This window comes from Zingiber officinale, chromosome 4A (assembly GCF_018446385.1).
Source record: "Zingiber officinale cultivar Zhangliang chromosome 4A, Zo_v1.1, whole genome shotgun sequence".
NCBI classification, from domain to species: Eukaryota; Viridiplantae; Streptophyta; class Magnoliopsida; order Zingiberales; family Zingiberaceae; genus Zingiber; species Zingiber officinale.
The window spans coordinates 158,127,779-158,151,399 of NC_055992.1; the positions used below are offsets into that span (position 1 = coordinate 158,127,779).

General features: G+C 36.6%; 2 protein-coding genes across 5 annotated transcripts in view; both read left to right on the forward strand.

Annotated features, from left to right (window-relative positions):
* The window catches only part of LOC121971880 (sodium/hydrogen exchanger 8-like), a 121,868-nt gene that overhangs the window by 70,662 nt on the left and 27,585 nt on the right, over positions 1 to 23,621 (forward strand). For all 4 annotated transcript variants that reach the window (XM_042523373.1, XM_042523370.1, XM_042523372.1 and 1 more), the window contains 4 exons: positions 3,294 to 3,478; positions 9,513 to 9,566; positions 9,643 to 9,750; positions 13,340 to 13,571. In XM_042523373.1, the coding sequence (XP_042379307.1) occupies positions 3,294 to 3,478; positions 9,513 to 9,566; positions 9,643 to 9,750; positions 13,340 to 13,571 (579 nt within the window). The remainder of the gene's footprint in view (positions 1 to 3,293; positions 3,479 to 9,512; positions 9,567 to 9,642; positions 9,751 to 13,339; positions 13,572 to 23,621) is intronic.
* Positions 1 to 23,621, forward strand: part of LOC121971879 (sodium/hydrogen exchanger 8-like) — a 163,312-nt gene that overhangs the window by 51,968 nt on the left and 87,723 nt on the right. The window lies entirely within an intron of this gene.

Here is a 23,621-nt window from a genome sequence, read left to right on the forward strand (position 1 = left end):
TATTTGTAAAATGCCTTCCAGATTTTTCATTATTATCAAAATGCTGATAGGGTTTACCCTTTACTTGCCAAATGCCTTCAAATTTCATTATTGTCAAAATGCCCCTGTAACCTATCTTTGTTTGCATAATGCCCCTAAGTTTTTAACTCTCTAGTCAGCATTTTAACAGTGAAATTTGAGGGAATATTTTGCAAAAAGAGATACTCTTTTGGGGTGAAAGTGAAAATTACCATGGTGGATTTTACATGAAAACTTCCAGGTACTGTCAGTCAGTATAAGTAGACTGCAGTAGCTCTATTTCAATATAATCTTGGAACATTGGACATTGGTTTTTCCCTTGGGGTTGTATCTTCTTAGGAAGACTTTGATTTCAACTATGTGCATACAAAAAACCTGATACAATGGGTATTCATTCTGACCCAATGAAATCAGACCCAAAACTTGGATTCTTTTGGTCTTCTTTAGGCTACTATAAAACATGATTGACTGTTTTATCAATCTTTCATTTTCCTTGCACACCAACTTTGTACGCACTTGCTCACCTACCTCTACTCTTGTGCTATTGATTGTGCCAAGAACATTTCTCGCCTGCAAAAGCAATCTGGTGGTCTGTTTTACTGGCCAAAACATGTATATGTCTGCCTGGTCCAGTGTACTTGTTTAATTCAAAATAGCAATTAATCTAACTTGACCTATGTTTATTACATATATAATATACAATTTGTTAGCTAAGTTATTACTGTATCGAATCTTGCTTGTTTAATTATAACATCAATAATAGTAATGAAAGAGTGTTACTAAATTTGACAATAATATTGGACTTAGATATCGCATATTTCAATCATGTTGACCCTTATTTTCAACCATGTTCACATAATAAATCTATGCTGCTTGACTCATTCTATGGTCCAGTTAGAATGCTAATACTATATGTCTAGTACAATAAAATATCATCGATGGAACCAATGATTTGTTAGTGTAGTTTTAAAAGATGGAATGTAGGAAACTTAAAGATAGTTCTAAAATAGATCACTTAAATTTTAAATAGTCAAAGTTTCAAAAAGTGTGTGCTAGTGGTTTGTGCCTTGTGGTCCACCCACATGTGATAGTGCATATACACTATTTTGGAAACATATGTGGGTAGTATTAAAAAATGGTTATATTGATTAAAAGGATTGCGTATTATACAACAAAGAATATCAGTGAGGATACTTCCACATTGAAAAAAAAAATTAATCAAACAATGTGAGACACATGAACATGAAGTATGACAATCAATAATAAAATACAATGCAGAATAGATGAAATATAAGATATACATTAATAACATTTGAAGAATTAAAAATTAAATGTTACAAAACATCAAATATGGTAGCTTAGGATTGTAAGCCATTTTTGGTTCAATTTAAAGTAGTTCAAATGAATTAAAAAAATCAACTGCATGTGCAAGACCTTATATCTACAGCTGCTAAGCAACTCCCTTTCAAATATTTCTAGGTAATCCATGAATTGTAGGATCGAATTTGACGCTAGAGGGGAGGGTGAATAGCGTTATGAATTTACGAACTAAAATAACTTTAAAAATAATCATAGTGGAAATAATTTAACTAGCATAAATTTGATCATGTAAGACAAGATAATATAAATAGGCAAGACTAGTTTATAAATTGACACGCAAGACAATTAAAATAAAGTAAGGTGGAGAAACCTCATAGAAAAAAATCTAAAAATTAAGCACAATTTAAAAACAGATATGACAACACAAGAAGAATAAAAGGATTATGTTAGGTGTTGCCAATCAGAATTGAAGCGTGAGATTGCAACATGTTGCAACATAGAAATCTTGAGAGCACTAGAGCATGAGAATGAATTAGAGATTGAGTAAATTAGTGACTTGCAAGCTTTGCCTCGAGGCTCTTTATATAGCCCTCTTTTGTTGCTAACGTCACTCCCCAGTAGCCTAAATCTTACTTCCTGTTGACGTGATTGCAACTTTTATCCGTTAGATAATGTTAACCGTGTTCTCCGGTGAAGCCCTTCGGTCGCCTAGAGAGGGGTCAAACTTGATCTTGACTCGACTCGCTCAAATCGCTAATAACATTATCTCTCGGTCGCCTGAAAGTTGCTCCTATCACCTGGATGCTCCGGTTGCCCCAACCCTGGTAGGGTGCTTGGACTCTCCGATTTCCATCGTTGAGAGTCATCACTAGCCAGTAGTCCCAAACTCCTCGTTTGGAACCGTCCAACTTTGCTTTCCTACAATGGTTACACATAATGAGTATTATAGAAAATGAAAAGTTTTTCGTACTTTGGGTCTAGATGTTCAACCCCAGCTAACTCATCTAGACTGAGTTGCCAAGCTACAACTCTCAGCTGATTCCACTTGGACTTGTCTACCAGGTTGCAAGTCCAGCTTACTCTGGTCTTATCTGCCAAGCTTTAGCTTCCAACTTACTCCACCTAGTCTTGTCTGCCAAGCTTCAACTCATAGCTTACTCCACTTGGATTTGTCTACCAAACCTTCAGTTTTCAGCTGGTTCCACTTGGACTTGATTCACTTAATTTCCCAACTAGGACTTTCTTGCTTGGTTTCCAACCAAGACTTAGCTCCTGCCTAGACTCCAGATGCCTAGTTCCCAACTAGAATTTCACCATTTGTCAAGTAACTAACTCATGCACACTTGACACAACTTGTTAGATTTCAATAAACCTAACTTCAACTTTAGTCATACATCAAAATTTTGGGTTCAATGTTGTGCTCCCAACACCAACATGAATTACATGGAATAATTTGTTGACATTTTGCACATAATTCTTATTGTTACCATTTAATTTTGATGATTTTTTATATAAACATCACGAAATGTTTCTTTTAACTTAGTTGTCTCACAGGAGCAGGAAGCTATCTCCTGGCTGTTACCTAAAATAAATGCTTGATGCTTTGGAATGAATAATCACTATATTTATGCATATTTTACCATTCTAATCATGCTAGTACCTGAATCTCTTATACTGTTAAATAGGACTGAACATCAGTTGGCATTAAAAGAATAGTTCATGCTCATAACTTATGTCTTGTTTTTCTTCTCTTCTTAGTTCCCCTAAGCCTCCTTCGGTGTTATAATACTGGCGATAATCTAATTAAGGAAATGTGAAGGATTAAGATATTGTTGGAATACATTTGGTAGGATTGGCCTCAAACTGTAATAGTAGTTGTATAATGATAGAGCATTTGTCAAGTTGGATATAGAAACACTAATTGTACTGTCTTGCTGTCGATATATTTTAACCAGGGAGTTCGTGGGGCTATGTAATGTTGCTCTATGTTTATCTTCAACTCTCGCGGATCATTGTTGTGGGGTGTTTGTATCCCTTTTTACAATACTTTGGCTATGGTATTACATGGAAAGAGTCCATAGTTCTTATCTGGTCAGGATTGAGAGGGACTGTTGCATTGGCTTTGTCACTTTCTGTTAAAGTAAGTAGGTCCCTCTAAATGTTATCCATCTACAAGTTTTATTTACAGTCCTCTATGCAATATAACTACTGAACTTTCTTCTGAAACTACTACTCATATTAGAAGTCACTTTAAGCACTTTTCATAACTTTGCTATAACTGAAATTGTACTAGTTAAGTTGCCTTTCTTTTCAATCTTATTTATCAATTTGACAACAGAATGGTCTTGGGCCTTTGAATGGTATATATGACTGCATTTTTTTTCTGACAATTGATAAATTCATGATTCAAGTATCAGGTAATATGGCCAAACGACAATAAACTAGAATGACCTGCCCAAATTAGCTTGAGGACAGGCCTGATTGAGAGCTCTTCACTGGTTCAGCTCATCTGAAGTGTCTGTAGTTTTTCCAAGTCGCCTTAATTTGACCAAAGGGACCACAATTAAATAGAAATATACCTTGATCAAGTAGCCCACAGTCTGTTTGAGGCACTACTATGCCCCATGCAATCACCCAGGGTTCTAATTGATCCAAAGACGGATTGATTGTGAGAAAGCAAAATTCTAAGGAATGACCGAGCCAGAGTCAAAGATCTAAAGCTCTAGTCTCCATAAATATCATTATTGGTACCCTTTTCACTGCCTCACGTTCAGCTCCAAGCCTCCAAGTCATTATTAGAGGTGTCACGTGGCTCAACATGTGGTGCTTCTATAACAATCCTATCATCTCATAAACTCTCCCTCTTGTCCATTGATTACCGCTTTATGTGCCAACTTGTAGTTGCCCTTGCTTTCTTCCTTAGGTCGAGCCCTTCTTCCCTTGTGTGCGCGCTTAATTTTCCATGTGTATTCCTGCTGGTAAATAATCTTATGAAAATTATACACACATCAATTACTCTCCCTACTATTATATCTTACTCGATACATAATATTACCCTTGTACTTCTACTAACTACCCCACTTTGAAGAATCAGCCTATTAATCCTCTATCTTATTTCCATAGTAAACCCTTGCATGCCTATAAATCAAAGATTTTTGAGTAATTTTTTTTACCTTTCATCCTGTTATCTTTCTCTTTCATCGTCTCTTCTGGTCGTATCTTCTTTCTCCAATTTTCATCTTGCTTCTTAAATTTTACTTTTTTGTGTCTTCATAAGTTTGGTAATCACTTATGTTAGCCTCGAACCATCCACTAGATAACATGGGAACTCTCCCTGCTCTACTGACACTCAATGCTCAAGTTGTCACTGACCTTGATTACTTCAGTTAAGGCAAACCTTTTTCGAACCACATTGTTCAAAGGGCTACCAAATCTTGTCTATTCCACCCAAAGTGGAAATATACTACTTCACCTGAAGTGCCTTTCAGTCCTAATTTACTTTGAACAAAGGGATATCTCCAAGCAAATTTCTTCCCTTTTATAGTGGACCGTCAACCAAGCATGCAAATCAAAATTACCTAGACTGCATGAATCCTTGACGGCTATCATAAATGGGGCAAGGGTTATCCAAAATATTTGATTATAGGCAAAGCCAAAATAACCAAAATTCAAAGTAAGTACTTTTTCTCAGAGAACTACAAACTGATAGCCCCTACCAACTTGATAGGGTTAATCATGAAGTCCAAGCTTCTAAGATTAAACTTTATTGTTCTTGATACTCCATGATTATTGATCTTCACAGAGTGCTCGCTGAACCTAGAGGAAAAAAATCCTCCATGCTAAATGGGAAGTGACAAATCATGGAAGAACTTTAAGAAAGCCTGTGATTACCTATGTGGTGCTCATCTCTTCACCAAATCATACAACAAAACCTCTTTTCTAATGCTCTGAGGACGTAGAGAAATTGATTCACAAATATATGGCATTGTTGAATTGAGTGTAAGATGGTGTGCATTGCTCTGATAACAATGCATTTTGTCTTGGCCCTTATTTTGTGCTGACTTAGGATAGTTCAGCTAGCACAAAATGCTTAAATATTTGTTATCTAAAGACTGAAGTAAAGTTGGAGATGCATCAACTAGAGCACTAGGAGTAACAAAGAGGATGATGCTAAAGTTGGAGAAACCGAGTTGTATTTATAATATGTAGCTGTATCTGATTCATTTTAATGTTATTAGTTTAAGTCCAACTCTTAGTGGTTAGCAAAGAGATTTAGGAGCATGTGGAGAAGACAACTTCAATACCAGATGTCCTGCATTGATTGAATTGTTTAATATAGGCTTGGACAATTATAAGATTAATCTCAGTAGGATGCTTTAAGAATCAATGGCATCTAATGCGCATACTCGTTTTAGTATTAGGAAGGTGCAGTCACTAGTTGAGATGCTTATTTTCTTTTATAGCTTGTTTCTCCTAAATTTTAATTCGATTGACTTATAAAAGCTATAGATTTATATTGGAGGTAAAGAACCTATGTGGGGGAAATTATATTTTGAGTTGATCTCGGAAAGCTTTGAAGCGCGTTTAATGTTGACACGGCACAATACCAAAACTCAACCATTTCAATCAGAGATTGAAACTTGGGCATGAGGCGATATTTTAAATCTTAATTGTCGCTACTTATTCTTGCTTTTCTATGCCATTTTTTTTTTGTTTTCATGGCATCTTTCCGCCATTGCCACATTAAATTTCCTCTTTCTCATTTATTATTAACACATGAAGTCAAAGCTTCCATCCTACAGCTTATGCTACCAGAAAGGAGTGTTTTAAAAAAAGGTTGAATCAAAAATAAAGGAATTGGGCCATTGTTGTATTAGCCTAATGCCATCCAACCAGTTTTATTCAAATTCTTTTATAAAAATAAAGTTAATTGCAAGGTCTTATCCATCAATTTTGTGCAACTTTTAGGTTTGAAAGCTCTTAGAGGCTTGTGATATTGTTGTGTGCTTCTTATGCAAAGAACAAATAACAACTTGAATACGAGTTAAGTCCGACCAGAGAGATGCATGTATTGACAAAGCCTTCAAATTAAGACTTTCTTGTTAGGTAAAGCCAAATTAAACATTAGTATTCAATAAGGTGCTTGTGTGTGTTCGTGTCAAGTATGTCTGTGCCAGAAATATGAGAATATAAATGTAAACAACAATGCTCGCACCTTCACTTTACTTGTTTTAGAAACGTTGCTCCTACTCCAGCACACCAATGGAGGCTTTTGAGAATTGTTCAAGTGACCTCTTCCAGCTCAAGGCTCTCCAGGTGCTTTATAGATGTTACCCAAACGACTCTATTTGGTCCATTTCTAGTCCAGTAATCAATCAGGGAGAAGTAGTTGCATAAGCAATGACTAATTGAGTAGTTGACTTGAATTTCCCTCCAATCTTGATTGGATTGATTTCTAATCAAATGTAGCTTAAACATGAATATTTTGTTCTCCTCAACTATAGCTCGAACATAAATATTTTGTTCACCAAACCCTCATTCAATTGACTCATAAGTAAGTTGATTGAACCTATGCTCACCTCCAATTTACTAAATCTACTTGGAGATCCCCTTACTTGATTTACCTCAATGTAAACCTATGCAAAGTCTTTGGATCAGGCTAAGCCTTTGAATTTAATCTCGAACTTGTTGCCCCTCGATCAAAGGCCTCACTTAAGCCACTAATAGTCGATTATTTAACTAAACACATCATCCCATGATAATGTGGCCCAAAGACAAAAATCCAAGATTATATTTCACTTGTAATCTCTCATAGTTTTCTTGTCTCTATGTCTTCAATTTCATTGATGCTCTTTGTTGCCCTCAAGTTCACCTCATGTTAGATCCTCAATTCCTTAGATGCACCAAGCTCTCTAAGCTTGTTCTAACATGTCATCCGTCTTCTCTTGCCTATTGAGTATTTGTCCTGTCTATCAAGTTTACTTCTTGTTAGGTTGCCTTAGATTACACCTCAGATTAGACCCTTGGTACTTTTAATTCTTAAAGTCAAGCCAGCAAACCACCAACCACTCCATGCTCCTTACCCTAAAGTCCACCCCTGCTAAGTCTTCAATCTTCGAATAACCAAGATCTCCAAGCTTACTCCATGCCATCCTTTGTGTTGCCTCTAAGTTCACTTTGCTACGGGCCTCTGAGCCATCGAGCAGAAATCATTCAAACAATTTGAATGTCAAGTCAACCAAGCTTTGCAAGGTCCATCCACACTTCATCAAATCCATGCACACTTTATTCACACATCTGAAACATAATTCAAACATAATGTAACCTAAAACTCTTTGCCAAACACATAAAAACCAATTGTGTCAAATCTCACCACTTTGGAGCATTATTGCACCAACACCTTAGGCTAAAGTAAATTTTTTTATGGTTATGGTATGATTTGTCATCCTTTAAGAATAAGGCTGTTGGGTTGTTAAGAAACAATACCTAAATAGATAATGCAATAAAAATTAAAATGTTAAGATTGTTGTCTGAGGTTTCTAAAAGGATATACTAAAAGATGCTAATATTTGAGAGGAATTAGGTATAGTTTAAATATATAAAAATGATAAAAAAATATAAGAGCTAAGATGATATAGATTGTTCAAAGGCGATTGATACATTTTTTTAATTAGAAGAGTCAAATTGTTTAGAGTAGAACTCATGTAAAAAGTAGAGAGAGTCTAAAGAAAATTTTACTTGGTGTAATAAAATATAGTTTAATTATTTCTAGTCACATAGCCATTTCATTGAGATCAATTAAGGAATAAAAAGCATGTAGCCGACTTTAAATAGTTTGGACAAACATAGTTTGAAATCTTGAGCCATATCGAAATTTCAGCCTTTGATTGTAATGACAATTTTGATATTGTGTTCAAGTGTCGATGCATGATGCTAGTACAGAATTGGATGTGAAGAGAGGAAGATGATGAAAAACAAGAAGAGAAAAGACAATTAAATACTTGAGCGCAACAAGTGTAAAAGTATTTTATTGGTGTTTTGGACTATAACTGGGATGCTATAATTCCAACACCATGTTGTGTTGACACGCGACGCACTTTGGTGTGCATTGAAATATTTTGACATATTAAAGCATGACACGATGAATTTAGATGAGTTTTACATATTTAATCCACTTTCACTTAAGTTTTATACTTTAATAAGACTATTGTTAGTTGAATTTTAAAAAATTACTCTTTTTTATTACAATGCATGTCGAGAAGTATTATTTGTAATTTTACTCTTTTTTTACTTTAAAATGAAAACTATTGTGCATGATATGACATGTTAAGCGATGTCGAGTGTTAGCACAACACGATACTTGTTCACCTAATCATCACAGGCGACATAATAGAGATTATCTGCATCTGCCAGTATCAGATTTTAGTTAATTACTAGAACAATATCTTTCAAAGGTACTATGATTATTATCTTGAACGGGTCCAAATTGGAACTCAATTCTCAAATTGGTTGTATTGGATGATTTGGTCCGATCATAAAACATTGATGTAATCAAAGGTGCATTGTAAGTCATACTTACAGAGATAGTAGCCTTCTAGCCCTACCAATTACCTTTAGTAAAGCTTTGCTTTTGATGGTATGGCTCAGCCCCATGACAAGCTGACACTTTAGTTGGCCTAAACATTATGTGAGACCTATGTAAAATGGTCCCCATTTTAAAATATCAAGCCTTCTGATGCATGTAGTTATCCAGTAACTTGAACACTATGACATTGTTACTGATCAGGAATGGGCACCACATGTTAAGTCAGATAGAGACGGTTTAATGAAGAAAGGAGTGTTCTAAATCAACTATAGAGAAAATAGATAAATAAAAAAGTTGCACAATAATGGAAAAGATATAAAGATTTTGATGTTGGTTGTAACTAGCTTATTATCAGTATTTTTTACATTCCATACGTATATACCTCAAGACTCTAAAAACACCCACCACAGCCTGCTATAACTTGCTGATCATAGGCCACATTTTGACTTTTGGGATTAATGCACTTTTCAGTCCTATGCAGAAGTTATACTGTGAGTTGCCTTGAATGGAGAGTTATTTATTTGCTACTTGAAAAGGACTATCATCTCTTTGGATGCTAATGTAGCACTTTGCTTTTGCTATTCTTCAGCGTAACAGTGACAACTTGAATCAAACAATTCTCACACAAGAGTTAGGGATCCTGGTATGTTTTTAAGAGTTGCTATATTTAAATGTGCCAATAAAATTACCTGAAATATGATATTGTTTGTTTGATGCAGTTTCTATTCTTTACTGGTGGGGTTGTTTTCTTGACATTAATTGTGAATGGATCAACTGTACAGTTCTTGCTTCATTGTCTAGGCATGGATAAACTGTCGACAGAAAAGGTTAGTACTTATATTAGTGTCAATCATAATCATTTTCTATGCAAGTTATTACTTTCCACAGAATCATACACGACTTTTATCTTCCAAGTAAATTGACTTGATTTTGATGTGCTACAATCATTATAATTAATATGAAATGACGATGTTGGTTACCAAAATATCTATTGAAGTTACACATTGAAGGAGATTATCTTAATTATTTGTAGCTTTAAGAATGTAATTGGAGTTCATGTGTTGAAAATCTTCTTTTATTTGTTTCCTGAATCAATTAGTCTATCATACAAATGATTGTACCTTCAAGTAAACATAAATCTGAGCAAGCACCATCAGCTAATAATTTCATGTTGCACCACTTTTTGCTGGTTTCCATTGGAGGTTGGCTAACTTAAATTGATGAAATATGCAGTTTTGATAATTTAGACTCGGACAACATTTCTTAATTTTTGGAGTGTTTGTTTCATTTAATTTAGATACAAATTATTTTCTCCAAAGTGATTTGCTTGCCTTTGAATACATTCTCACTTGATGCAAATCAAAAGGTAAAGTAAACAACACTGTGTCATGTCTCCATCGGCACACAGCTTATGTCAGTCGTATTGCACGTAATTCTCGTGATCAGTCATGGGGTTTTCTCATATACTCATGGCTGGCACGATACGAGACAAAAGAATCAGATCGATTCCTTCTATTGAAAATATCAATAAAACATTCCTAAAATTTTACCTGGTGCAACAATGGAAAAGACTTCTAGTGATGAGTATGACAAGAGGTACTGAGTGGCAGTAAACAACAGTAGCAAATGATAGTGAGGAGCGGCAACAACTCTTTTATGGAGAATCAACAATAGGTAATATATAGAGGAGTTGGAAGCAACAATCGTTGGTGATCATCAGCTAAAACATTGGCGATAGCCAGTCAAATCACTGAAGTGAGGGACTGTCGGCTGGGTTGGGAAATCCTCATGAGAGAAAGAAATCATGACTTTTTAAAAGGTTTATATATATATTCTTTACTAACTCAGTCAATATAACTTAATGTCAATTAAAATCACTTTAAAAAGGTTAAAATGATCATAAAAGGATTAAAATGGCTGCTACAACATTGTAGCAACCACTAGTTTTACGATGTTTTAGACCCATTTTGAAGAATTTTTTATTAAATTTAAGTAATTTTGAGCAAGTTCGTAAAGATTTTTTTTTATATATAAAAGTGACATATATAGAGTTTTTGACTGAGTTGAATCGGCTTATTTTTACATGTTGTAGTAGCAATTTTGTGGTTGCAACAACAACGCTGGAACATGGACATTTTCGGTATGAAAAATATAACAGGACGCTCTTATGACTTTTTTTTGAAAAAAGAGTGTCGTTTTAACAATTCAATCAGAGGTGCCTTTTTTTTAAGTTAGCACCAGATATCCTACTTATATCAACTAATTCTACGAGTGACCAACCCCACGGAAGTTTCTCACTAGCCACCAGAGGAAATCGGGAAGTGCTCACAGCGGGCGGCCCATCAGCTCAGTGTTTTTAGGTTAACTACCCATTAAGAGAAAGAGGTGTCCTTTTTTATTTTTACTCAAAGTGATATATCGGTTAATTAATTAGATTTAATCAAAAGTCTAAACTTGATCAATTTAATTAAAATTATATCATTTATAATAACAATAATACTATAATAGAAGAGCTAGATACCTGGATTATAAAAAAAAATATATTATAATACAAAATTGGTACCTAAATGGGTGTTTGCTCCAATCGGCCTTGGGGTTAATTCACAACGGATGCAAAATGCCTCTTTGGGTGCTTGACCTACCCATGCAAAGGGCTGCTATACTAGGACAAAATGCTCTCCATAATTTACCTACTTGTATCTTGTAAATCGACAATACTTAATTGCTTGGGGTGAACTATATTATCTTTTCTCCAATAATATTATAATATAATTATTGTATTATTGTTATTAAAATTTTAACAGTAATTATAATTATAGCAGTTATTTTATATGTATTAACATTATATTTATTATAATTGTTATAATTAATATTGTTTATTTATTTAGTTTATTTAATTGATATAACTAATATGTTAGAAAGATGATTTATTATTATTATTTTATTATATAAGAATCACTTTCATAACTTTCAAATAATTTAAAATTTTAATTATATTTTTTTAATAATTTTAAATATTTAAACCAGCACCTATAGCAATTAAATATTAGTAAAGATATTTTTTTGAATTAATATACATATATTTAAACCTAGCGGGATAAGACTTGGTTGTTGTTGTATAATATACACATTTTTTTAAAAAAAATATTAATGTTGTGCCGAAAACATATCATTCCGATTTAGCACGTAAACTCCGGCACAACTTCAAATTTTAAACTTGGGCATGGTTGAACTCCAACAGTTTCTTAAAGTGCGTTTATTTATTAATATTAAAAAAACTCAAAAATATTACATGGGTTATTTGTAAGTCTCTGGGTCATTTTGAAGTATGTATGGATTTTAATGACTTAAACTTTTATGACCTTCTAAAGTGTATGCATTTATTCAGATATAAAAAAACTCAAAAATATTCATGACGTAGCAGTTTTGGTAAAATTATAACATGGTCATCTTTGAGTTTTTTGGTCACTTGGAAATGAATAACTTACAAAATTTATAATTTGAAAAGTAGATTGTTTTTTAAAAAGTGAACTAATAAATGAAAATGGTATAATTTTGGTAAAGATGGATTGGTCAATACTATGGTCATTTTATCCTCAAATTTTGAATTTAAATACCTAGATGCACTCTAGAGATTATTGGTGTTCATCCATACTTTTAAAGTGAACAAAACACTAAAAAAAAATTAAATAGATAGATGCACTTTAAGTGACCATTGGAGCTCATTCATACATTACCAAATGACTAAAAAATAGTCATATAATAATTTTTTTAACCAAAATGACTACATGATTGTGTAACAATTTTAGCCAAAACTGTCAAATTGATATACTAATTTTGAAATTGTTCGATGAATCAATTACTTTGGACTGCCAAGTGGATCTAGCAATTCTGACAATTGTTGCTTGGCCACTGTTGACCAAAATTATCATATTTTTATTTACATTTAAGTCTTTTTGAAAAAAATTATTTTGCTTCTGAATTTATTAAATTTGTTTCATTTTGGTCTCTAGTATTTGTTTTCAACTATATATATATATATATATATATATATATATATATATATATGTTGTAGTTTTGACCAAAACTACGTAAGTTTATTTAAGTGCATGCATTAGACTGGTTAGGCTTTTTTTTTTTCTGACTTGGTCAATTTTTATTGTATTTGATAGGACAAACTAAAATAATCCTTTTGCAAGAGAATGTAACTAAATATTTGTTAGGAGTTTTAATTACAACCATCCTAGTTCCTTCATCGTTTCCTTATTTTCTAAGTTTTTTTATTCTGGTATGGAATAAACAGAATGAATGTCTTTTATGCAACACAATTTAGCTAAAGAAAGTTAAAAGTTTTCACAATATTTCTGATTCCTTTACAATCTCTGTCTAAGTTCATTCTGTTATGTCACCTTGCAGATTCGTGTACTAAACTTTGCAAAGTACGAAATGCGGAACAAGGCCTTAGAATCTTTCAGTGATCTTAGAGATGATGAAGAACTTGGGCCTGCTGATTGGCCCACTATCATTAAGCATATTACATGCTTAAATAACTCAGATGAAGGTCAAATACACTCCCATAATGTTGGGGAGGGTGAGTCTTACTTGCAGACAATGAACCTGAGGGACATTCGTGTGCGTTTTCTGAATGGTAAGCTGCTTCTAAAATATGCACATAATTAATATATACTAGGACAAATTTGGTCATTTTCTTCTTCAGCATGCATTGTCAGCACCATGCACATGTATTTTTATTTTTGAATAAGAAAAATATTCTATCATAGGTAAAAAGTACAAAAAATGGTCTATAGCAGATATTTATGTCTGACACAGCATCATATTAGAGTATACCCCTAAAGACATGTATATATGTAGACTCACACTTCTGAATATCTACTCAATATTTAATTGCTCATCCTCAAAAATACATTTATTTCTAGTTTACCTTGGCGGCCCATGGAAAACTTCCATGGGGTGGGCCGGTTGTCCCAGGTTCAGTATTACCTGGTTCATCATTTACATTAACGAAGACAAAGCCAAGTGTCGAGCCTTCGTTAATACCCTATTCCCACGCTAACATCTCCCAAACACCGTTAGAGCCCATCTAAAAGTGGACATCTCCTACTGCATATAAAGCCGATTTTTGACCGTCCTCCATAACTCAACAATAGGGGGGCATCCAAAAAAATAAATGCTCCTACATCTCCAACACTTGTCGACAAAATGCACACTACCTATCCTCTAAATACTCTTGTGTGTCTTTGGTGCGAAGACGCCCCAAGGCCAGCATCCAGCAAGTGGTAGTGTGACTAGGTTGCAAGTACCACACCATTCGTGCTTATACCTTCTTTAGATCGGGATGTCAAAAGAAGTCATATACCCAAGCCACTTCGCTGTCCTATGCGAACCAACCTGCCTGTCTTTGTCCAGCAGTCGCCGGTGAGCCCGCATCCGAAAGAATTCGGTCCCATATCAATAGTAGCCTCTTAATCAAGGGGGAGTTGGTAGAGGCTATGAAACATCCTAGACCTTTATATGTATTACAAACTGGTTCAACTTGAAACCAAAACAAATTTGAGTTTAAACATCATAATAGTGAATAAAATCTTCAAAAGCACAAAGAGTGCAATTAACTAGTGAGATAAACTCAACAGACTATCAAAATAGATAACTCAACTCTGACAAGAGGACCCAACATCCTAGTGCAAGTAGAAAAGTAGACTAATAAAAGAAGCCCTCAGGTGTGCACTGCCAGGCACAAGAAGGTTGATCCGTCAAGTCCTTCCGTCTCCTCATTACCTACACCATATGAATCTAGTGAGTCAAAAGACAAAGCAAGTTCAACCTTTATATAAATAACATCTATTCACATTTAACAAAAATATTTAATAAATTATCGTGTTAAATATCAACGGAGAATAACCTCTTGACTTCAGTTTCATAAACCTCCAAACTACTTTAAATTAACATTCAATTTTTAACCTTCATTATCATTTATTTTACTTGTAAAATTTGTAAGTTACAAGAATTCAGATCATCAAGTGTAGCTCCTTTGTACCTTAACCTCGGATCGTTTGGTCAAACATTTATCCAAGTAATAGGTTGGTAAGGTTTACCAGACCCTTCTTAAGCCGGATTCCCAAACCCCTCTAGTTCTTGGTAAGGTTCATCGGACTCTTCTTAAGCTGGATTCTCAAACCCCTCTACTTTGGTAAGGTTCATCGGACTCTTCTTAAGTCGGATTCCCAAACTCCTCTGTTTTAATAAGGTTCATCAAACCCTTCTTAAGCCGAATTCCCCTATCGTTACAATGCCACATATGGATCACATTATTAAACAAAGTATTATTACTTTTCATGCCTATAAAACATTGCTACATAGTTGCTGGTTCACTTTGCATACCAAAACAATCATTAGTTTGCGTGCATTCACATCCTACTAACAATTACAGTAATAGAGTTCAAGGTACTAATACATGTAGGAAGTAAATAATAGCTTAGGACTGGTGTGTTAGGAATTCGACCCCCTTCCTATCTTACTCAACCATCCCTGAACAAAATTCCCAGCCGGACCTCCTTACCCACCACAAAACTGCCGAAAAGAAAACTCCCCAAACAACAACGAAATCCTCCCTTCAAGCTGAATATCCTCCCTCACCAAAACAGCCCTGAAAGCTCTCAAAACGGACCTTCCTCACCCAACAAGACCAAAATCAACCCAGAAATTAGAAAAAAAAAACTGCCACATCTTCACCGAAACAAATCTGAAATTTAAACCCGCTAACCACATAACCCACAACAATCACAAAGACCTCTTTACTATGAACTTGCCTTGGTGTTTTATGTATGGGAGATCACCCGCTAAGACGTAGGGAAAGGTGACATTAAGCGTTTCGACGAGGTTCTTCCTCTATCTCTTCCAAAGTCGCTAGGGTTTGGATGGGGATATGGGGAGGCAGACGGCTTCAAGAGTGAGGGGAGGGGAATAATAAAACTTGTATTTAAAAGGGTAAGTCGGGTCGGGTTGCTAGCAAATCAAGTTGGGTTCGTTAACCTATTAATACATTAATTATTTAAACCCTTTAGTATTAAACCATAACATAAATCTTGATTTGTTTAAGTGAACCGTTTTTTTTTAACGCTACAGGCTACTTCCTAGGACCACACATTTGTACGTCTTGGATACATGTGGCGGACCCATTTGATTTAAAGAGCATGTGCTTTTACCTCAATCCACCAAAGTACTTTAGTTAGCAGAGTTAAGTTCCAACTCTTTAACTCTTAGAATCTCAAGCCTCTCTCCTTCGGTTTACACATATCAGCCCAAGAAACTGGAGTATGCTTAGATGTCCACATGAAAGACCTGTAAATGTTATAGATACGGTCTATGACTCTCAGAGGCATGGGCAAGATGGACATCCATAGACATTCCACACTTTGAAGCATCGATGAAATAAGTTGCATCTTACCCGCATAAGATAGAGTCTCGGCCATCCATTAATACGCCGGACTAAGGAGACAAGGAGAGGGCTATAATTTGAAATCCGAAGCCGCTTAATTGCAAGAGGAATCCCAAGATATCTAAACGATATAGCTCCCTCTTGAAAGTCGTGATGGACAGTAACCTCATGCGGACCCTATCCTCAACTCCAGCCAAATAGATGTAGGATTTCAGTCTGTTAACCCAAAGACCAGCTATTTCCCCAAATTTGTGCAAACAGGTAAATAATGCAACAATCGAATTCTCATCACCTTTACTAAATAAAAGAAGATCATTAGCATAAGCTAGGTGAGTTTATCCTAGAGGCGCACACTGAGGGTGAAATATGAAGGTCGAACCAACAATGCACTGCTAGATTTGTCTCCTAAAGATTTCTATACATATTCCAAATAGATATGGTGACAATGGGTCTCTTTAGCGCAACCCCCTAGCTCCCTGGAATAGCCCAAAAATCCCACCATTATGGCAAGTGAGTATGAGATAGTGGTCATGCATTCGATAATCCAATCTTTAAACCTCCCTAGAAATTGCAACCCAAGAAGAGGCTCCTTCATAAATTCCTAGTGGACTGAGTCAAAAAGCCTTTTGCAGGTCAATATTCATAATGCACCTCGGAGATAATCTCTTTTGGTTCTATTTCTTGAAAATTTCTTGAGCCAAGTGGATGTTATCTGTAATGAGTTGGCCCTTTACAAATGCAACTTGTGACTGGTGTACAAACTTGTTATAATATCTACTAGACGACTTGCTAACAACTTTGAGATGACCTTGTAGAAGATAGTAGGAGATAGGTCTATAATCTTTCACTTTGTTGGCATGAGAAGACTTCAGGACCAGCGAAATCAAAGTATGGTTCCATTTCTTAATTAGCTTCCCGCTGTTGTTCAATAGTGTTCTAAGCTTGCTTAAAAAACCTCGATCCATAGTCATCTGAGCATGGGGCATGCTGATCTCCTATGTCAAAGAGCTCCTCCTTTATCTCCTCAACTGTGGGAAACCAAACTAGTTGATCATGCTACGCTCTTTGAATAAACTGACCAAATTACAAACAAGATATTGGGAATTCAGTCTTGCCCACTTGTGCCAAGTTGGTTCTAAAAATAATTAGTAAATACTCCAACAATCTCCCCAAACGATTCAGTAAGATTGTCATCCTCCCTCTCCACCGCTGTAATTTCATTACATTTGTTATTTCTTTTTGCAAGCACATGAAAAAAAGAGGAGTTATGATCCACCTGTCTGAAACTGTGTTCAGCAACACTTAAACGAGATGCAACCTGTTGAATTTCTTTGTAATTGCCATCCATAGTGCCACAGTCCAGCTTCTTGAGCCTCCTCCAATCTCATTTGTGCAATTGCTGCTCGTGCCAAAATGTGCTGAAAGTGCACAACATTTAGAGTTTTCAAGTATGATTTCATAAGTTTCAAAACCTACACAATTCTATACTGCAATGTTCCTTGGACAATCTGCTGCTTGTAATCTGCTGCTTGTAAGCTGTTTTAACTAGCTCCAAGAAGGTGCTGTGCTTGGCCCATATATTAAAAAACTTGAATGGCTTAAGAATTTGAATGTCACTGTTCAAAATAGAGATGGTGCACGCCGAATGATTTGACAGACTGCCCGGAGGTGTGAAGCTAGCAAAACTCTGTAACTCAGCCTCTAGCTAACACTTATTCACTAAGGCTCTATTAAGTTTACTGCATATGTGACCGTTGGACCGTATGTATCAGCAACCCATATGGCTTAAGTCCTCCACTAACTGCAACAAAATTCTGACATTCAGTAAGACTGTTATGTGAGAGAGGGAGTCCTCCAAACTTATCCTCCATTGATAGATAAGCATTGAAATCCCCTAGGACAACCCAAGGCAAAGCCATATCATCTGATAGATGATGTAAGATTTCCCATAATGGTCTCCTTCCAATAGTCAATCTGCTATACACAAAAGTGACAGCTATGGGTCTGTGTGTCACTTTGCAGATCACTTTACAATGCACAAACTGATCATGCCATTCTCATACCTCAAGTTCGACCCTTTGTTCATCCCATATCAACAATATCCTACTCTGATCATCTGGAACATCTAGTTGTTCCATCTAGAATTGCTGGAACCGACTCAATTTCAATTTCTGATAACTTATTGCTGATAATTTAGTTTCTAGCACTCCTAACACTGCCAATTTGTTATTACAGAGGAAGTTCTCCACTCCCTTTTGTTTGAGGCCTTTATTGAAGCCTCGTATATTCCAGCTAGCAATCTTCATTTCTTTTGCTGAGCTGCTCGTGCCCTTTCACCTTGTACCCTCCTACTCAGTTTAGTATAAGAAATAAGACTCTCCTCCAGTGACAGTTCTGGTACTGTTGTATCTGCTACTGCTATTTGTTTTCCCTTGCTTGCCATCTCTATTTGCTTGCCTAGTGGTTCTATGGCACCCATTGCCCTGCTCATGCTCCTGGTCATAGGGTTTGTCTTCTGGAATTCCTCAGTTTCTGCATGGACAGTTTATGAACCTGTGCCAGTTTTCACTGCACGACAATGCCCAAACTTGTGCCTGTTTGTGCCAATCCATATTGCTGTTTCCTGCTTCCTTCCTTTCTTTCTTCCATATTTCTGAAACACATATTTCTCAGTTATAATTTCCTTGCCTTTATTCAGATGAGCTCCATCTTGCTGGGACTTCAATGCTTACTCCTGGTTTGCTATTTGGCCAACATCCTGCTGCCCCAAACTGATTTGAGGGTTGTCAGGCAATGTGGCCTCTGGATTCAACCGGTGAACTCCCGAGCCATTTACAATTTCCTTGTCTTTACTCAGATGAGCTCCATCTTGCTGAGACTGCGATGTTTCTCTTTGATTTGCTATTTGGCCAACCTCCTGCTACCCCAAACTGACTTCAAGATTTTCTGGATTGAGTCGGTGGACTTCCGAACCATTGACAGCAGTGAGGGTATCCCCATGTAGTTTGGAAATCGGCTGAGTTGAATTACCACACTGAGAATCATGTTGATCAGCGCTCTTACAATGCTTTTGATAATGACCCATGTGCTGGTATTATAAACAAAACTTGAACTTTGATTCGAATTGAAGAGGTAGAGCTACCTCAGTACCTCCTGGTAGCATAACGGGGATAGAATGTAGTGGTTCTTTGGTGATGTCCACTTCCACAAGCAATCGAGCAAAATTAATTCGTCTTCTTTGCCTCATCACCTAGTCTGTATAAAGCGGCTTGCCTAGTAGCGGAAGCTGTTTTGCCAGAGCCCGCACCATCCAGGATTCAAGGAGGTGATTAAAAATTATCAGCAATCATTGGAGCTCTTCCCGCTGGAAAGAGAAACCTGTAGGTAATGGTTTCAGGTATAGCATGCAACCTAACGCAATGTATGGACCACCACATAACACTTTGTCACAATCCTCCGCATTCTGAAATTTAAACAGTAGCCACATAGTTTTATGTAGCTGAACTTCATACTTGACCCTCCACCTGTTTGCCATGCTTTTGATGGTCGACCAACTCGGGAAACATCCTACAAAACACCCTACTAAGCAGTTTCCAATGCCGTCTTCAATTGTGTCCACATCCTCCAGTTCCAGTGCAACACTCCCAGGTCTTGGCTGAACAAACTGTAATGCATTTTCTTCATTGAAAAGTCTATTGGACGAGAATAGATCAGTCCAATGTTTTGTATTTTTTATGCCCTCCTGTCTTTGTTGTTCCATTGGGTTATCATTTGAGTTCGTAGTTTGCACCTGTGAAGCATTGTTTCAGGCCACCAGAGGCCGCACCACTGGTTGTTGTACTGCTGCCGCATTTCTCCTTTCACCCACATGCACCTGATTCCGTCTCAGATTTGGCAAGTGGACCATAGTTGGGATGATGATTTGGCAAATTGGTAGCTTTGGGATGTCATGACCAATTCAACAAGCTTCTAAATCCAGTTGGAGTTACCAAATAATTCTGTAACTTGTTGGCCAAGTAAAGGAGAATAGAATTGGATTAGATAGCCATTAAGGAGAGAAATAATTGTTTCCAAAGATGACCCAGATCTGCATCCCAAATCTAGAAATAAAAGGAGAGAAAACTGCTAGCTTTCCAATTAAAGGAATTTCCTTGTGTGAAAACCAGCCACAAGGATCCACTATGTAGCCACTGATTGGGTTACCTAAGACACGTCAGTATATCTTCCATCACCTACCCTCCGTGTCAGCCCTCTTCCACAAATCAGCATCGGCAGGAGTTGCCACTTGCATTGAGAGGCTTGATTCTCCAGGCACAAGAACTCCGCCCAACCTTCTTAGATGTTTTCCAAACTACACAGGAAAACCTCCCTCCCCATGTGAGAATATCTCATCTGAAGGACCTCCCAAGAGCACCACCAAGGTGTGGCACATAAGAAGTGAACCACGAATCCACACACTTCATTAGAACCCGTTGCACAACAACACTTTATAGGATCGAAAAGCACCGGGGGGTGGGGGGGGGGTGAATAGTACTCGTGGCTAATTCATTCATTTCGAGTAAACTCAAAGTAAAGATGCAGTGGAAATAAGAGAGAGACAGACAAAACACAAACACTAAGGATTTACTTGGTTCGGAGTCTGTGGCGACTCCTACTCCAAGACCCGCACGTGAGAGTGCTTTCGATGGACAATCACTATAAGTTCGAGAATCTTTTACAAATAAGTAAATAGAAGTATTAAACTTAAAAGATTATATCGACAATACAAAAGATGATGGAAGTAGTCTTGAGTGTCGGAACAGCAGTTGAGCGTCGTTGAGTCATTTCGGCGTAGAGCTCAGCTTCAAAGATTGCTTGTAGAATTGTTGTTCGAAGTAGCTGACCGAGACCCCTTTTTAGAGCTGCTTCAAGCCTGATCCAAATCCCCTAGTCTTCAGGATCAAGCCTTGACTCGACCCGGATCGGTCGATCGATCCCCTGGTTCGGTCGACCGAACCTGCTGAACTTGCCCAACCTTCCGTCTAGATGCAGCCTCTTTGGATAGCGCCTGCATTCGGTCGACCGATCCCTCTGTTTGGTCGACCGATCAGCCGATGGTCTTTGCCTCATCTGATCCGATCAACTCGCTCGACCAAGTTTCTGTCTATCTTCGGTTCTGTCGACCGATTCCGAGGTTCGGTCGACTGATTCCTCTAGTCAACCCTTCATTGAGAGTTGGATTTTAATCCTTTGTGTACTGGGGTTCAGTCGACTGATCAGGTCGTTCGGTCGATCGATCAAGGTTATGTCTAACCTTGCAGAACTGTTAGTTTCCTACAAAACAGAGTTAGGCAAATAGAGCAAATAATATTAAACAATTAAGTTGACAGTCTTCGGACTATCCGGTTATGACTTCGGATTTCTTCGGAAACCTACGTCGGACTGACGCCTACTGTTCCCTCACCGAGGAATGTGTCCGTACCTACTCCTCTCATGAGAGATTACCTATTGCCAGATTGATTCTCCAGATCAACTGGACTTTTGCTCAACGTCCGAAGCTCCGATCTTCATGCTGGACGTTCACTCCACGACCCATCTAGTCTTCCACCCGGCTCGCGACACTAGGATTTCAACCTAGAGTCCCCGACTCTAGGATTTTGCCCGATCGCCAAGACTTTCCGTCTAGGGTTACCACCCCTAGGACCTAGGGTTACCACCTCCTAGAGTTTTCCACCTGCCTAACCGCAGCTAGAATTTTTGCCTAAGAACACTTAGGACTTTCCTGCAATCTCATTCAAACTTGTTAGACCACAAATAACCTTAACTTTGAACCCTTTGTCATTATCAAAATTCAGGTTTGATCGTCGGATGCTTCCCGCACCAACACACTTTTGCCTACAAGAACTCCAAGATGGTTTGCAGTCACCTCCCTAGAGAGAAGGGAGAGTTTCTCTCTCTAAACGACATGTCTACCCCAACTCTTAAGAGGGAGAGTTGATTGCTTTCACCATGAACATGTATGTGTTGGCCATTGAGAGTAAGTAACATAACATCAGCATGTTATGGTAGAATCTCAATGAAATGTCAATTGCAGCATTTTATTGGCACACATCTATTTTGATGAGGTAATTCAGGGAGAACACCGTTTTCAAAAATAAATAAGTAAAACTTAGGGAGAACATACTATTTGTTCTAACAACAGGCAACAAAATAAAAAAATAAAACTTTTATGCACATTGAAGAGCAACTTAGAAGGTGTTGCACTTTTTGTTTATGAATATCATCTATAAATGGTTTAGAGATTAAACATAAATGAGCTTGCAACTCATTGCAAGTGGGAAGTTGCCATCTCAATGAAGTACATTGATTAATAATACTTGGATACATCTGACAAAGGTCATATAATTCCCTAACAATCAGTAAGTTGAATCAGATTGGATGAGCTAAATTAAACAGCAAGTTGAATCAGATTGGATGAGCTAAAACAAACAGAAAGTTGAATCAGATTGGATGAGCTAAAACAAACAGCAATTTGTTTGGCATTATCAAGATAATTTTATGAGAACTAACGAAACTTAATCTGGGAGCATGATTAGCATTAATTTACTAAAAGTATTTTGGCTCTTTTTTTCTTGCCTAGGTTGAATCTTATTTAAGATTCACTGAGAAAATGGCTCAAAGTACTTTTTTTTCTAGACACTTGCTATGGACTACTTCTGGTGTGTGAGGATACCAAAATCCAAATTTGAAATTTGTCCGACTTATGACCTAAATGATATTGTGATTTATGTTGAGGGTGGATTAAAATGAATATATTTTGCTAAGGAGGATAGACCATGAGATGAGTTTGATTCATAGGAATAACTATTCTATTCTATGTAAATTTCCATGGAGTTAAGATTTATTCCTTTGTTTAAAAGTGGGAAAAATAAGTCCAAATTAACTTTCTTATGATCAAGAAGAGGATAAAATTTTTTGGTAAGATTGTAAAAGTCATCCCTAGAGAAAATTTAAACACGCAATATAGGTCGGTGGTGTTAGATATAAGTGTCAAGTATAGTATCAATAGCAGGAAAGCATGCATGACTCCTAGGATCAAATGGTGGAAGTCAATGAATGGAAAGCTAAGTCTCTTTAAAGAGAAGGTAAGAGGATAAGTATTAGGAGAAATATATAGCGACTTGCATACGATATGGAATAAGATGACATCAAATTTAAAAATGATGGTCAAGAGCGTACTTCGTGAATCAAGAGGACAGACAC